Raw genomic sequence first — 14,520 nt, 5'->3', positions numbered from 1 at the left:
TAAACACAATTAAATATAAAATAATTGTAAAATAAATACATAATTTTAAATGATTGAAATAAATTCAATAAAAATAACTAAACACAATTAAATACAAATAAATAACTGTAAAAAAATACATCATTTGAAATAATAATTGAAACAAATTAAATAAAAATAACTGAACACAATTAAATATAAAATAATTGTAAAATAAATACATAATTTTAAATAATTATTGAAATAAATTCAATAAAAATAACTAAACACAATTAAATACAAATAAATAACTGTAAAATAAATACATAATAATTGAAATAAATTAAATAAAAATAACTAAACACAATTAAATATAAAATAATTGTAAAATAAATACATAATTTTAAATGATTGAAATAAATTCAATAAAAATAACTAAACACAATTAAATACAAATAAATAACTGTAAAATAAATACATCATTTGAAATAATAATTGAAGCAAATTAAATAAAAATAACTAAACACAATTAAATATAAAATAATTGTAAAATAAATACATAATTTTAAATAATGATTGAAATAAATTCAATAAAAATAACTAAACACAATTAAATACAAATAAATAACTGTAAAATAAATACATAATAATTGAAATAAATTAAATAAAAATAACTAAACACAATTAAATATAAAATAATTGTAAAATAAATACATAATTTTAAATGATTGAAATAAATTCAATAAAAATAACTAAACACAATTAAATACAAATAAATAACTGTAAAATAAATACATCATTTGAAATAATAATTGAAATAAATTAAATAAAAATAACTAAACACAATTAAATATAAAATAATTGTAAAATAAATACATAATTGTAAATAATGATTGAAATAAATTCAATAAAAATAACTAAACACAATTAAAAGCAAATAAATAATTGTAAAATAAATACATAATAATTGCTCATACAAATGGTGTAAAAATATGAATATTCATGAATATTTACATGTGGCCCCCAATTAAAAAAAGAGTTGGACACTCCTGTGTTGAGGATGAAAGTCACACGTTCACCAGCAGCAGCGAAGTGGCATCATTTTTATAGCGCATGCAGAGCGACATGAAGCTGCTGGATTCTGCAAAGTCAGCTCCTGCCACCTAGTGGCGGCAACAGCAAACTACACGGGGATGTTTTGTTTGAGCAGGCAGGAAAGTGTAGCGTGGCTGGTTGCTAGGCAATATGTGGAGGCGGTGCAGGTGTACCTGATGCTCTTCTTCTCCCCAGAGTTCCCGTCTGTCCGAGTCCGGGAGGAGGAGTCAGCTTTGGAGCGCCGTTGCCACGGTGACGGTGGTGGAGTCTCAGGACGTGCCGGCCGAGGCGCACGGCGGCCAGGTGTTTGTGCGCTTCCGCCTGGGAGAGCAGCGCTTCAAGAGCATGGTAGGCCCCGCCCCCTCCCGCTCTCGACCGGCGCGCTCACACGCCCCTCGCCCTGCAGGACCGGTGCGGCTCACCCCGGCCTCAGTGGAGGGAACGCTTCACCTTCAACCTCTTCCCGGACACTCCCAGCGTCCTGGAGGCGGAGCTCTGGTCCAAAGAGGGACGGCGGGCAGAGGAGTGTTTGGGAACGTGAGGAAACGCCTTCATCACGCCTGGCGGTTCTGGTTCTGAGGAGGTTCTGTCCGCAGGTGCGAGGTGGACCTGGCCGGCGTCCCCTTGGACATCAGACAAGTCTTCACGCTCTCGCTGGACCAGGGCCGAGGACGCCTGGTCTTCCTGGTCAAGCTCGGCGCCTGCAGCGGCGTGGCCGTCTCGGACCTCGGCGCCGCACCCCTGGACCTTCCCGGCCAGCGTCAGAACCAGCTGGACAACTACGTGAGTGGCGGCCGTCTTGTCTTGTAGAAGAATAGCAGGCCTTTATTCATTTGCTGGTACAGGAAGTCCACAACATTCTCACTTCCTGCCAGGAATTCATGCGCCAGTACAAATGTTGTCTTTGACTGCGCTCCACCATCTGAAAGTCTCACTCGCCGTCCTCTGAGTCCACGTCTGCAACCACTTTTCACCATTTAATGACTTTTGTTGATATACACTGTAAAAGTAACCGTTGCCGTAGTAACACATTTCAACACACAGCCGCCATCTTGCACTGTATGTTGCTACTGTATGCCATACAACTGATTTATTGTCACCTATTTAAGTGATTTATTGTCACCTATTTAAGTGATTTATTGTCACATTTTTAAGTGATTTATTGTCACATATTTAAGTGATTTATTGTCACATATTTAAGTGATTTATTGTCACCTTTTTAAGTGATTCTTTGCCCCTTTGTAAAGTGATTTATTGTCACCTATTTAACCGATTTATTGTCACCTATTTAACTGATTTATTGTCACATTTTTAAGTGATTTATTGTCACATTTTTCAGTGATTTATTGTCATCTTTTAAGTGATTCATTGTCACCTTTTTAAGTGATTTACTGTCACATATTTAAGTGATTTATTGTCACATTTTTAAGTGATTCTTTGCCCCTTTGTAAAGTGATTTTTTTGTCACATTTTTAAGTGATTTTTTGTCACCTATTTAAGGGATTTATTGTCACCTATTTAAGTTTTTATTTTATTGACTATTATAGTTTTTTTTTATTACTATTATAGTTTTTATTTTATTAAATTATAGTTTTCATTTAGTAACTTATAGTTTTTAATTTATTAACTGTTGTAGTTTTAATTTGTTAATTATTATAGTTTCATTTTATTAACTATTATAGTTTTTATTTTATTAAATTATAGTTTTTATTTAGTAACTTATCGTTTTTAATTGATTAACTACTATAGTTTTAATTTGTTAATTATTATAGTTTCATTTTATTAACTATTATAGTTTTTATTTTATTAACTGGTATAGTTTTTATTTTAACTACCATTTTGGTTTATATTTTATTAACTATTAGTTTTAATTTTTATTAACTATTAGTTTTTATTTTAATTACATTTTATTAACATTATAGCTTTGTGTTAACTATTATAGTTTTTATTTTATTAACATTATAGTTTTTATTTAGTAACTATTAGTTTTTATTTTATTAACTATTATAGTTTTTATTTGATTTACTATTATAGTTTTAATTTATTAACTATGATAGTTTTTATTTATTAACTATTAGTTTTTACTTTAATTATTATTATATTTTTTAATTAACTTATAGTTTTTATTTGATTAACTATTATAGTTTTTATTTTATTTACTGGTATAGTTTTTATTTTAACTACCATTTTGGTTTATATTTTATCAACTATTAGTTTTAATTTTATTAACTATTAGTTTTTATTTTAATTACATTTTATTAACATAGCTTTGTCTTAACTATTATAGTTTTTATTTTATTAACATTATAGTTTTTATTTAGTAACTATTAGTTTTTATTTTATTAACTATTATAGTTTTTATTTGATTTACTATTGTAGTTTTAATTTATTAACTATGATCGTTTTTATTTATTAACTATTAGTTTTTACTTTAATTATTATTATATTTTTTAATTAACTTATAGTTTTTATTTTATTAACTATTATAGTTTTTATTTATTAACTATTATAGTTTTTATTTTAATTACTATTAGTTTTTATGTTAACTATTATAGTTTATATGTTATTAACTATTGTAGTTTTGTGTTTATGTTGTCGTTATGTTAATAACATAACTGTTATTTATTAGTGTGTTATTATTCATAACCAGCCCCTTAACTTAAAAACTATGATAGTTAGCCAGAAACAAACGAAAGTGCGTGTTATTTCAATATTGTCATCTTTTAAGTGATTCATTGTCACCTTTTTAAGTGATTTATTGTCACATATTTAAGTGATTTATTGTCACCTTTTTAAGTGATTCTTTGCCCCTTTGTAAAGTGATTTTCTTGTCACATTTTTAAGTGATTTTTTGTCACCTATTTAAGGGATTTATTGTCACCTATTTAAGTTTTTATTTTATTGACTATTATAGTTTTTATATTACTATTATAGTTTTTATTTTATTAAATGATTGTTTTTATTTAGTAACTTATAGTTTTTAATTTATGAACTATTATAGTTTTAATTTGTTAATTATTATTGTTTCATTTTATTAACTATTATAGTTTTTATTTTATTAAATTATAGTTTTTATTTAGTAACTTATAGTTTTTAATTTATTAACTATTTTAGTTTTAATGTCCATCCATCCATCCATCCATCTTCTTCCGCTTATCCGAGGTCGGGTCGCGGGGGCAGCAGCCTAAGCAGGGAAGCCCAGACTTCCCTCTCCCCAGCCACTTCGTCCAGCTCCTCCCGGGGGATCCCGAGGCGTTCCCAGGCCAGCCGGGAGACATAGTCTTCCCAACGTGTCCTGGGTCTTCCCCGTGGCCTCCTACCGGTCGGACGTGCCCGAAACACCTCCCGAGGGAGGCGTTCGGGTGGCATCCTGACCAGATGCCCGAACCACCTCATCTGGCTCCTCTCGATATGGAGGAGCAGCGGCTTTACTTTGAGCTCCCCCCGGATGGCAGAGCTTCTCACCCTATCTCTAAGGGAGAGCCCCGCCACCCGGCGGAGGAAACTCATTTCGGCCGCTTGTACCCGTGATCTTGTCCTTTCGGTCATGACCCAAAGCTCATGACCATAGGTGAGGATGGGAACGTAGATCGACCGGTAAATCGAGAGCTTTGCCTTCTGGCTCAGCTCCTTCTTCACCACAACGGATCGATACAGCGTCCGCATTACTGAAGATGCCGCACCGATCCGCCTGTCGATCTCACGATCCACTCTTCCCTCACTCGTGAACAAGACTCCGAGGTACTTGAACTCCTCCACTTGGGGCAAGATCTCCTCCCCAACCCGGAGATGGCACTCCACCCTTTTCCGGGCGAGAACCATGGACTCGGATTTGGAGGTGCTGATTCTCATCCCAGTCGCTTCACACTCGGCTGCGAACCGATCCAGTGAGAGCTGAAGATCTTGGCCAGATGAAGCCATCAGGACCACATCATCTGCAAAAAGCAGAGACCTAATCCTGCAGCCACCAAACCAGATACCCTCAACGCCCTGACTGCGCCTAGAAATTCTGTCCATAAAGGTTATGAACAGAATGGTTGACAAAGGGCAGCCCTGGCGGAGTCCAACCCTCACTGGAAACGTGTCCGACTTACTGCCGGCAATGCGGACCAAGCTCTGACACCGATTATACAGGGAGCGAACCGCCACAATAAGACAGTCCGTTACCCCATACTCTCTGAGCACTCCCCACAGGACTTCCCGGGGTACACGGTCGAATGCCTTCTCCAAGTCCACAAAGCACATGTAGACTGGTTGGGCAAACTCCCATGCACCCTCAAGGACCCTGCCCAGAGTATAGAGCTGGTCCACAGTTCCACGACCAGGACGAAAACCACACTGTTCCTCCTGAATCCGAGGTTCGACTATCCGGCGTAGCCTCCTCTCCAGTACACCTGAATAGACCTTACCGGGAAGGCTGAGGAGTGTGATCCCACGATAGTTGGAACACACCCTCCGGTTCCCCTTCTTAAAGAGAGGAACCACCACCCCGGTCTGCCAATCCAGAGGTACCGCCCCCGATGTCCACGCGATGTTGCAGAGTCTTGTCAACCAAGACAGCCCCACAACATCCAGAGCCTTAAGGAACTCCGGGCGGATCTCATCCACCCCCGGGGCCTTGCCACCGAGGAGCTTTTTAACTACCTCGGCAACCTCAGCCCCAGAAATAGGAGAGCCCACCACAGATTCCCCAGGCCCTGCTTCCTCATAGGAAGACGTGCTGGTAGGATTGAGGAGGTCTTCGAAGTATTCTCTCCACCGATCCACAACATCCGCAGTCGAGGTCAACAGAGCACCATCCCCACCATACACGGTGTTGACACTGCACTGCTTCCCCTTCCTGAGGCAGCGGATGGTGGTCCAGAATTGCTTCGAAGCCGTCCGGAAGTCTTTTTCCATGGCCTCACCGAACTCCTCCCATGTCCGAGTTTTTGCCTCCGCGACCGCTGAAGCCGCACACCGCTTGGCCTGTCGGTACCTGTCTGCTGCGTCAGGAGTCCCATGAGCCAAAAGAACCCGATAGGACTCCTTCTTCAGCTTGACGGCATCCCTCACCGCCGGTGTCCACCAACGGGTTCTAGGATTACCGCCACGACAGGCACCAACTACCCTGCGGCCACAGCTCCAATCGGCCGCCCCGACAACAGAGGTACGGAACATCGTCCACTCGGACTCAATGTCCAGCGCCTCCCTCGTGACATGTTCAAAGTTCTTCCGGAGGTGGGAATTGAAACTCTCTCTGACAGGAGACTCTGCTAGACGTTCCCAGCAAACCCTCACAATGCGTTTGGGCCTGCCAGGTCTGTCCGGCATCCTCCCCCACCATCGCAGCCAACTCACCACCAGGTGGTGATCGGTAGAAAGCTCCGCCCCTCTCTTCACCCGAGTGTCCAAAACATGAGGCCGCAAATCCGATGACACAACTACAAAGTCGATCATGGAACTGCGGCCTAGGGTGTCCTGGTGCCAAGTGCACATATGGACACCCTTATGTTTGAACATGGTGTTTGTTATTGACAATCCGTGACGAGCACAAAAGTCCAATAACAAAACACCACTCGGGTTCAGATCCGGGCGGCCATTCTTCCCAATCACGCCTCTCCAGGTTTCACTGTCGTTGCCAACATGAGCGTTGAAGTCCCCCAGTAGAACGAGGGAATCACCCGGGGGAGCACTCTCCAGTACTCCCTCGAGTGAATCCAAAAAGGGTGGGTAATCTGAACTGCCGTTGGGCGCGTAAGCGCAAACAACAGTCAGGACCCGTCCCCCCACCCGAAGGCGGAGGGAGGCTACCCTCTCGTCCACCGGGTTGAACTCCAACGTGCAGGCTATGAGCCGAGGGGAAACAAGAATTGCCACCCCAGCCCGTCGCCTCTCATTGCTGGCAACGCCAGAGTGGAAGAGAGTCCAGCCCCTGTCAAGAGAACTGGTTCCAGAGCCCTTGCTGTGCGTCGAAGTGAGTCCGACTATATCTAGCCGGAACTTCTCCACCTCACGCACTAGCTCAGGCTCCTTCCCCCCCAGCGAGGTGACGTTCCACGTCCCAAGAGCTAGCTTCTGTAGCCGAGGATCGGACCGCCAAGTGCCCTGCCTTCGGCTTCCGCCCAGCTCACATCGCACCCGACCTCTATGACCCCTGCTATGGGTGGTGAGCCCATTGGAGGGGGGACCCACGTTGCCTCTTCGGGCTGTGCCCGGCCGGGCCCCATGGGGACAGGCCCGGCCACCAGGCGCTCGCCATCGTGCCACACCTCCGGGCCTGGCTCCAGAGGAGGGCCCCGGTGACCCGCGTCCGGGCGAGGGAAATCTGGGTTCCTTGTTCGTGTTCTTCATAGAGGTCTTCGAGCTGCTCTTTGTCTGATCCCTCACCTAGGACCAGTTTGCCTTGGGAGACCCTACCAGGGGGCATAGAAGCCCCCGGACAACATAGCTCCTAGGATCATTGGGACACGCAAACTCCTCTACCACGTTAAGGTGGCAGCTCAGAGAGGAGCCTATAATTATTATTATATTTTTTAATTAACTTATAGTTTTTATTTTATTAACTATTATAGTTTTTATTTTATTTACTGGTATAGTTTTTATTTTAACTACCATTTTGGTTTATATTTGATCAACTCTTAGTTTTAATTTGATTAACTATTAGTTTTTATTTTAATTACATTTTATTAACATTATAGCTTTGTGTTAACTATTATAGTTTTTATTTTATTGACTATTATAGTTTTTATTTTAATTACTACTATAGTTTTTATTTTATTAACATTATAGTTTTTATTTAGTAACTATTGGTTTTTATTTTATTAACTATTATAGTTTTTATTTGATTTACTATTATAGTTTTAATTTATTAGCTATTATAGTTTTTATTTATTAACTATTAGTTTTTATTTTAATTATTATTATACTTTTTTAATTAACTTACAGTTTTTATTTTAACTATTATAGTTTTTATTTATTAACTATTATAGTTTTTATTTTAATTACTATTAGTTTTTATGTTAACTATTATAGTTTATATGTTATTAACTATTGTAGTTTTGTGTTTATATTGTCGTTATGTTATTAACGTAACTGTTATTTATTAGTGTGTTATTATTCATAACCAGCCCCTTAACTTAAAAACTATGATAGTTAGCCAGAAACAAAGGAATGTGCGTGTTATTTCAATATTGTCATCTTTTAAGTGATTCATTGTCACCTTTTTAAGTGATTTATTGTCACATATTTAAGTGATTTATTGTCACCTTTTTAAGTGATTCTTTGCCCCTTTGTAAAGTGATTTTTTGTCACATTTTTAAGTGATTTTTTTGTCATCTATTTAAGGGATTTATTGTCACCTATTTAAGTTTTTATTTTATTGACTATTATAGTTTTTTTTATTACTATTATAGTTTTTATTTTATTAAATGATTGTTTTTATTTAGTAACTTATAGTTTTTAATTTATTAACTGTTATAGTTTTTTTTATTAATATTATAGTTTTTATTTTATTAAATTATTGTTTTTATTTAGTAACTTATAGTTTTTAATTTATTAACTATTATAGTTTTAATTTGTTAATTATTATAGTTTCATTTTATTAACTATTATAGTTTTTATTTTATTTACTGGTATAGTTTTTATTTTAACTACCATTTTGGTTTATATTTTATCAACTATTAATTTTAATTGTATTAACTATTAGTTTTTATTTTATATACATTTTATTAACATTATAGCTTTGTGTTAACTATTATAGTTTTTATTTTATTTACTGGTATGGTTTTTATTTTAACTACCATTTTGGTTTATATTTTATCAACTATTAGTTTTAATTTTATTAACTATTAGTTTTTATTTTAATCACATTTTATTAACTTTATAGCTTTGTGTTAACTATTATAGTTTTTATTTGATTGACTATTATAGTTTTTATTTTAATTACTACTATAGTTTTTATTTTATTAACATTATAGTTTTTATTTAGTAACTATTGGTTTTTATTTTATTAACTATTATAGTTTTTATTTGATTTACTATTATAGTTTTAATTTATTAACTATTATAGTTTTTATTTATTAACTATTAGTTTTTACTTTAATTATTATTATATTTTTTAATTAACTTAGTTTTTATTTTATCAACTATTATAGTTTTTATTTATTAACTATTATAGTTTTTATTTTAATTACTACTATAGTTTTTATTTTATTAACATTATAGTTTTTATTTAGTAACTATTAGTTTTTATTTTATTAACTATCATAGTTTTTATTTGATTTACTATTATAGTTTTAATTTATTAACTATTATAGTTTTTATTTATTAACTATTAGTTTTTATTTTAATTATTATTATACTTTTTTAATTAACTTACAGTTTTTATTTTATCAACTATTATAGTTTTTATTTATTAACTATTATAGTTTTTATTTTAATTACTACTATAGTTTTTATTTTATAAACATTATAGTTTTTATTTAGTAACTATTGGATTTTATTTTATTAACTATCATAGTTTTTATTTGATTTACTATTATAGTTTTAATGTATTAACTATTATAGTTTTTATTTATTAACTATTAGTTTTTATTTTAATTATTATTATACTTTTTTAATTAACTTACAGTTTTTATTTTATTAACTATTATAGTTTTTATTTATTAACTATTATAGTTTTTATTTTAATTACTATTAGTTTTTATGTTAACTATTATAGTTTATATGTTATTAACTATTGTAGTTTTGTGTTTATATTGTTATGTTATTAACGTAACTGTTATTTATTAGTGTGTTATTATTCATAACTAGCCCCTGAAAAACTATGATAGTTAGCCAGAAACAAAGGAATGTGCGTGTTATTTCAATATTTGCAATAAGATGACGTCACACAGGTCTATTCATTGTAAACATGGACACAAGTATTGGGACATATCAAGACGTCCTCATTTAAGGTTTGGACTGAAGCAACTCGTCTTGTGCGCACTCGTGTGCTTTTATTTTGAAGGCCCCAGCTTTAATGACGGCGCTGTTCTTGCAGGGTCTTCAAAGGTCCCTGGAGAACATGGCCGACGTGGGCGTCCTTCAAGTCAAGGTCATCAAGGCGTCGGATCTGCTGGCGGCTGATTTGAACGGTAGATCACACCTTGCCACAAAGTATTATGGGATGTCACCGTGTGTGTGTGTTCCGTGCAGGTAAGAGTGACCCCTTCTGTGTACTGGAGCTGGTCAACGACCGCCTGCAGACCCACACCATCTACAAGAACCTCCACCCTGAGTGGAACCAAGTCTTCACCTTGTCAGTCATCTTTCTTACTTTCTTCTTCTTCTGTTATTGACTTAATCACATGATTCTACATCATAGTCATTACATTTAATGACATAATCACATGATTCTACATCATAAACATTACATTTAATGACATAATCACATGATTCTACATCATAGTCATTACATTTAATGACGTAATCACATGATTCTACATCATAGTCATTACATTTAATGACGTAATCACATGATTCTACATCATAGTCATTACATTTAAGTGTTTGTTGTTGTGATGCTGCATGTCGCCACCAGGGGGCGTGCTTGCATCTTGTGATATTTTGTGGATTAATTAAAAGGCCTTGTTGTCCATTCCTTTAAAAATGTAATTGAATAATTTATAATCTAAAAAGAAATTGTTTTTTTAAATTTAAATATACATTCATAATATAAAAATATATGTGTTTTACATTAATTAGTGGCATTGTTGTCAAACATTCACATATACGTTCTTAGGAGGTTCAAGTGTATTTTTTAATACAATTATTTAATAGAATGATGAAATTGTTATTTTTACATAATTCAATTAATTATTTGTTTATAATATTTATTTCAATTATTTTTTATTTAATATAATTAACTTCTTAGTGATCTAATAAAACAGTACACACATGCATGTACTCAGTTTAATTTAAATAGACAAAATGCATCATTTATAATGTAAAAATATATTTTTTATATTAATAAGTCCATCCGTCCATCCATGGATGGATGGAATATTAATAAGTGTCATAGTTCTCCTTTCTATACTTTATCATCTCAACATTCACATGGAGTTTCAATTGTATTTTTTTTTATACAATTATTTAAGTATTAATTACATTTAATGTAGTGTATTTGTATTTAATTTATTTCAGTTATTAATTGCTTAATACAATGAATTTATGTAATCACCTACAAAAACAACTCATATATGCACACGTATGTTTAATTTAAATATGTATATTCTGAAAATAGATTATTATATTAATAAGTGTCATCGTTCTCCATTCCTGTACTTTATCATCTCAACATTTACATGTTCCTTTTTAAGAGGTTTGAGTGTATTTTTATGTAATTAATTTTCTTGCTATTTAATACAAGTATTTATTTTTTATTTAATTGTGTTAAGTTATTTTTATTACATTTATTTCAATCATTATTTGAAATTATGTATTTATTTTACAGTTATTTATTTGCATTTAATTGTGTTTAGTTATATGTATTGGATTTATTTAAATCATCATTTTAAATTATGCATTTATTTTACGCCCTGCGATGAGGTGGCGACTTGTCCAGGGTGTAGCCCGCCTTCTGCCCGATTGTAGCTGAGCTAGGCTCCAGCGCCCCCCCCGCGACCCCAAAGGGAATAAGCGGTAGAAAATGGATGGATGGATGAATGGATTTATTTTACAGTTATTTATTTTTATTTAATTGTGTTTAGTTATTTTTATTACATTTATTTCAATCATTCCAAATAATGTATTTATTTTTATTTAATTGTGTTAAGTTCTTTTTATTACATTTATTTCAATCATTATTTGAAATTATGTATTTATTTTACAGTTATTTATTTGCATTTAATTGTGTTTAGTTATATGTATTGGATTTATTTAAATCATCATTTTAAATTATGTATTTATTTTACGCCCTGCGATGAGGTGGCGACTTGTCCAGGGTGTACCCCGCCTTCCGCCCGATTGTAGCTGAGATAGGCTCCAGCGCCCCCCGCGACCCCAAAGGGAATAAGCGGTAGAAAATGGATGGATGGATTTATTTTACAGTTATCTATTTGTATTTAATTGTATTTAGTTATTTTTATTACATTTATTTCAATCATTCCAAATAATTTATTTATTTTTATTTAATTGTGTTAAGTTCTTTTTATTACATTTATTTCAATCATTATTTGAAATTATGTATTTATTTTACAGTTATTTATTTGCATTTAATTGTGTTTAGTTATATGTATTGGATTTATTTAAATCATCATTTTAAATTATGTATTTATTTTACACCCCCTGCGATGAGGTGGCGACTTGTCCAGGGTGTAGCCCGCCTTCTGCCCGATTGTAGCTGAGATAGGCTCCAGCGCCCCCCCGCGACCCCAAAGGGAATAAGCGGTAGAAAATGGATGGATGGATGAATGGATTTATTTTACAGTTATTTATTTTTATTTAATTGTGTTGAGTTATTTTTATTACATTTATTTCAATCATTCCAAATAATTTATTTATTTTTATTTAATTGTGTTAAGTTATTTTTATTTAATTTATTTCAATCTTTATTTAAAATTATGTATTTATTTTACAATTATTTATTTTTATTTAATTGTGTTCAGTAATTTTTATTTAATTTATTTCAGTCATTTCAAATAATGTATTTATTTTACAATGATTTAATTTATATAATTGTGTTTAGTTATTTTTATTACATTTATTTCAATCATTCCAAATAATTTATTTATTTTTATTTAATTGTGTTAAGTTATTTTTATTTAATTTATTTCAATCTTTATTAAAAATTATGTATTTATTTTGCAATTATTTATTTTTTATTTAATTGTGTTCAGTAATTTTTATTTAATTTATTTCAATCATTTCAAATAATGTATTTATTTTTACAATGATTTAATTTATTTAATTGTGTTTAGTTATTTTTATTACATTTATTTCAATCATTCCAAATAATTTATTTATTTTTATTTAATTGTGTTAAGTTATTTTTATTTAATTTATTTCAATCTTTATTTAAAATTATGTATTTATTTTACAATTAGTTATTTTTATTTAATTGTGTTCAGTAATTTTTATTTAATTTATTTCAATCATTTCAAACAATGTATTTATTTTACAATTATTTAATTTATTTAATTGTGTTTAGTTATTTTTATTACATTTGTTTCAATCATTCCAAATAATTTATTTATTTTTATTTAATTGTGTTAAGTTATTTTTATTTAATTTATTTCAATCTTTATTTAAAATTATGTATTTATTTTACAATTATTTATTTTCATTTAATTGTGTTCAGTATTTGTATTTAATTTATTTCAGTCATTTCAAATAATGTATTTATTTTACAATGATTTAATTTATTTAATTGTGTTTAGTTATTTTTATTACATTTATTTCAATCATTCCAAATAATTTATTTATTTTTATTTAATTGTGTTAAGTTATTTTTATTTAATTTATTTCAATCATTATTTAAAATTATGTATTTATTTTACAATTATTTATTTTTATTTAATTGTGTTCAGTAATTTTTATTGAATTTATTTCAATCATTTCAAATAATGTATTTATTTTTACAATGATTTAATTTATTTAATTGTGTTTAGTTATTTTTATTACATTTGTTTCAATCATTCCAAATAATTTATTTATTTTTATTTAATTGTGTTAAGTTATTTTTATTTAATTTATTTCAATCTTTATTTAAAATTATGTATTTATTTTACAATTATTTATTTTTATTTAATTGTGTTCAGTAATTTTTATTTAATTTATTTCAATCATTTCAAATAATGTATTTATTTTACAATGATTTAATTTATTTAATTGTGTTTAGTTATTTTTATTACATTTATTTCAATCATTCCAAATAATTTATTTATTTTTATTTAATTGTGTTCAGTTATTTTTATTTAATTTATTTCAATCTTTATTTAAAATTTTGTAATTATTTTACAATTATTTATTTGTATTAAATTGTGTTCAGTAATTTTTATTTAATTTATTTCAATCATTTCAAATAATGTATTTATTTTTACAATGATTTAATTTATTTAATTGTGTTTAGTTATTATAATTAAATTAATTTCAATCATTATTTAATTGAAATGATGTATAGCTATAAGAAAATACTCAGTTTAATTGAAATAAAAAATATATATTTATAGTCATTTAATGTGAAGTTAAAAGCATTTTAAATGTCGAGTATTATTTTGGCCACGTAAGAATGTGTGCCAAGGTCTGACGGTCCACGTCTGGTCTCTGGTCTCCACAGTCCGGTCAGAGACGTCCACGAGGTCCTGCTGCTCACCATCTTTGACGAGGACGGGGACAAAGCTCCAGACTTCCTGGGGAAAGTTGCCCTGCCGCTGCTCTCGGTACAAAGCGCCTCGCTGCACGCCGCCAGTCACGCCAGCGCTCGCCGAGACGTGATGCGGCGTGACT

The 14,520-nt window shown here is 32.0% G+C and overlaps 1 protein-coding gene across 2 annotated transcripts in view; it reads left to right on the top strand.

Annotated features, from left to right (window-relative positions):
• Positions 1-14,520, top strand: part of LOC133608430 (multiple C2 and transmembrane domain-containing protein 2-like) — a 141,409-nt gene that overhangs the window by 82,093 nt on the left and 44,796 nt on the right. For both annotated transcript variants that reach the window (XM_061963651.2, XM_061963652.2), the window contains 6 exons: positions 1,249-1,401; positions 1,460-1,590; positions 1,650-1,836; positions 10,076-10,169; positions 10,231-10,333; positions 14,351-14,453. In XM_061963651.2, the coding sequence (XP_061819635.1) occupies positions 1,249-1,401; positions 1,460-1,590; positions 1,650-1,836; positions 10,076-10,169; positions 10,231-10,333; positions 14,351-14,453 (771 nt within the window). The remainder of the gene's footprint in view (positions 1-1,248; positions 1,402-1,459; positions 1,591-1,649; positions 1,837-10,075; positions 10,170-10,230; positions 10,334-14,350; positions 14,454-14,520) is intronic.

The sequence above is a fragment of the Nerophis lumbriciformis genome, linkage group LG06 (genome assembly GCF_033978685.3).
Source record: "Nerophis lumbriciformis linkage group LG06, RoL_Nlum_v2.1, whole genome shotgun sequence".
Taxonomy (NCBI): Eukaryota; Metazoa; Chordata; class Actinopteri; order Syngnathiformes; family Syngnathidae; genus Nerophis; species Nerophis lumbriciformis.
The sequence above is the reverse complement of the archived record's forward strand: the minus strand, read 5'-3'. Positions and strand labels throughout refer to the sequence as shown.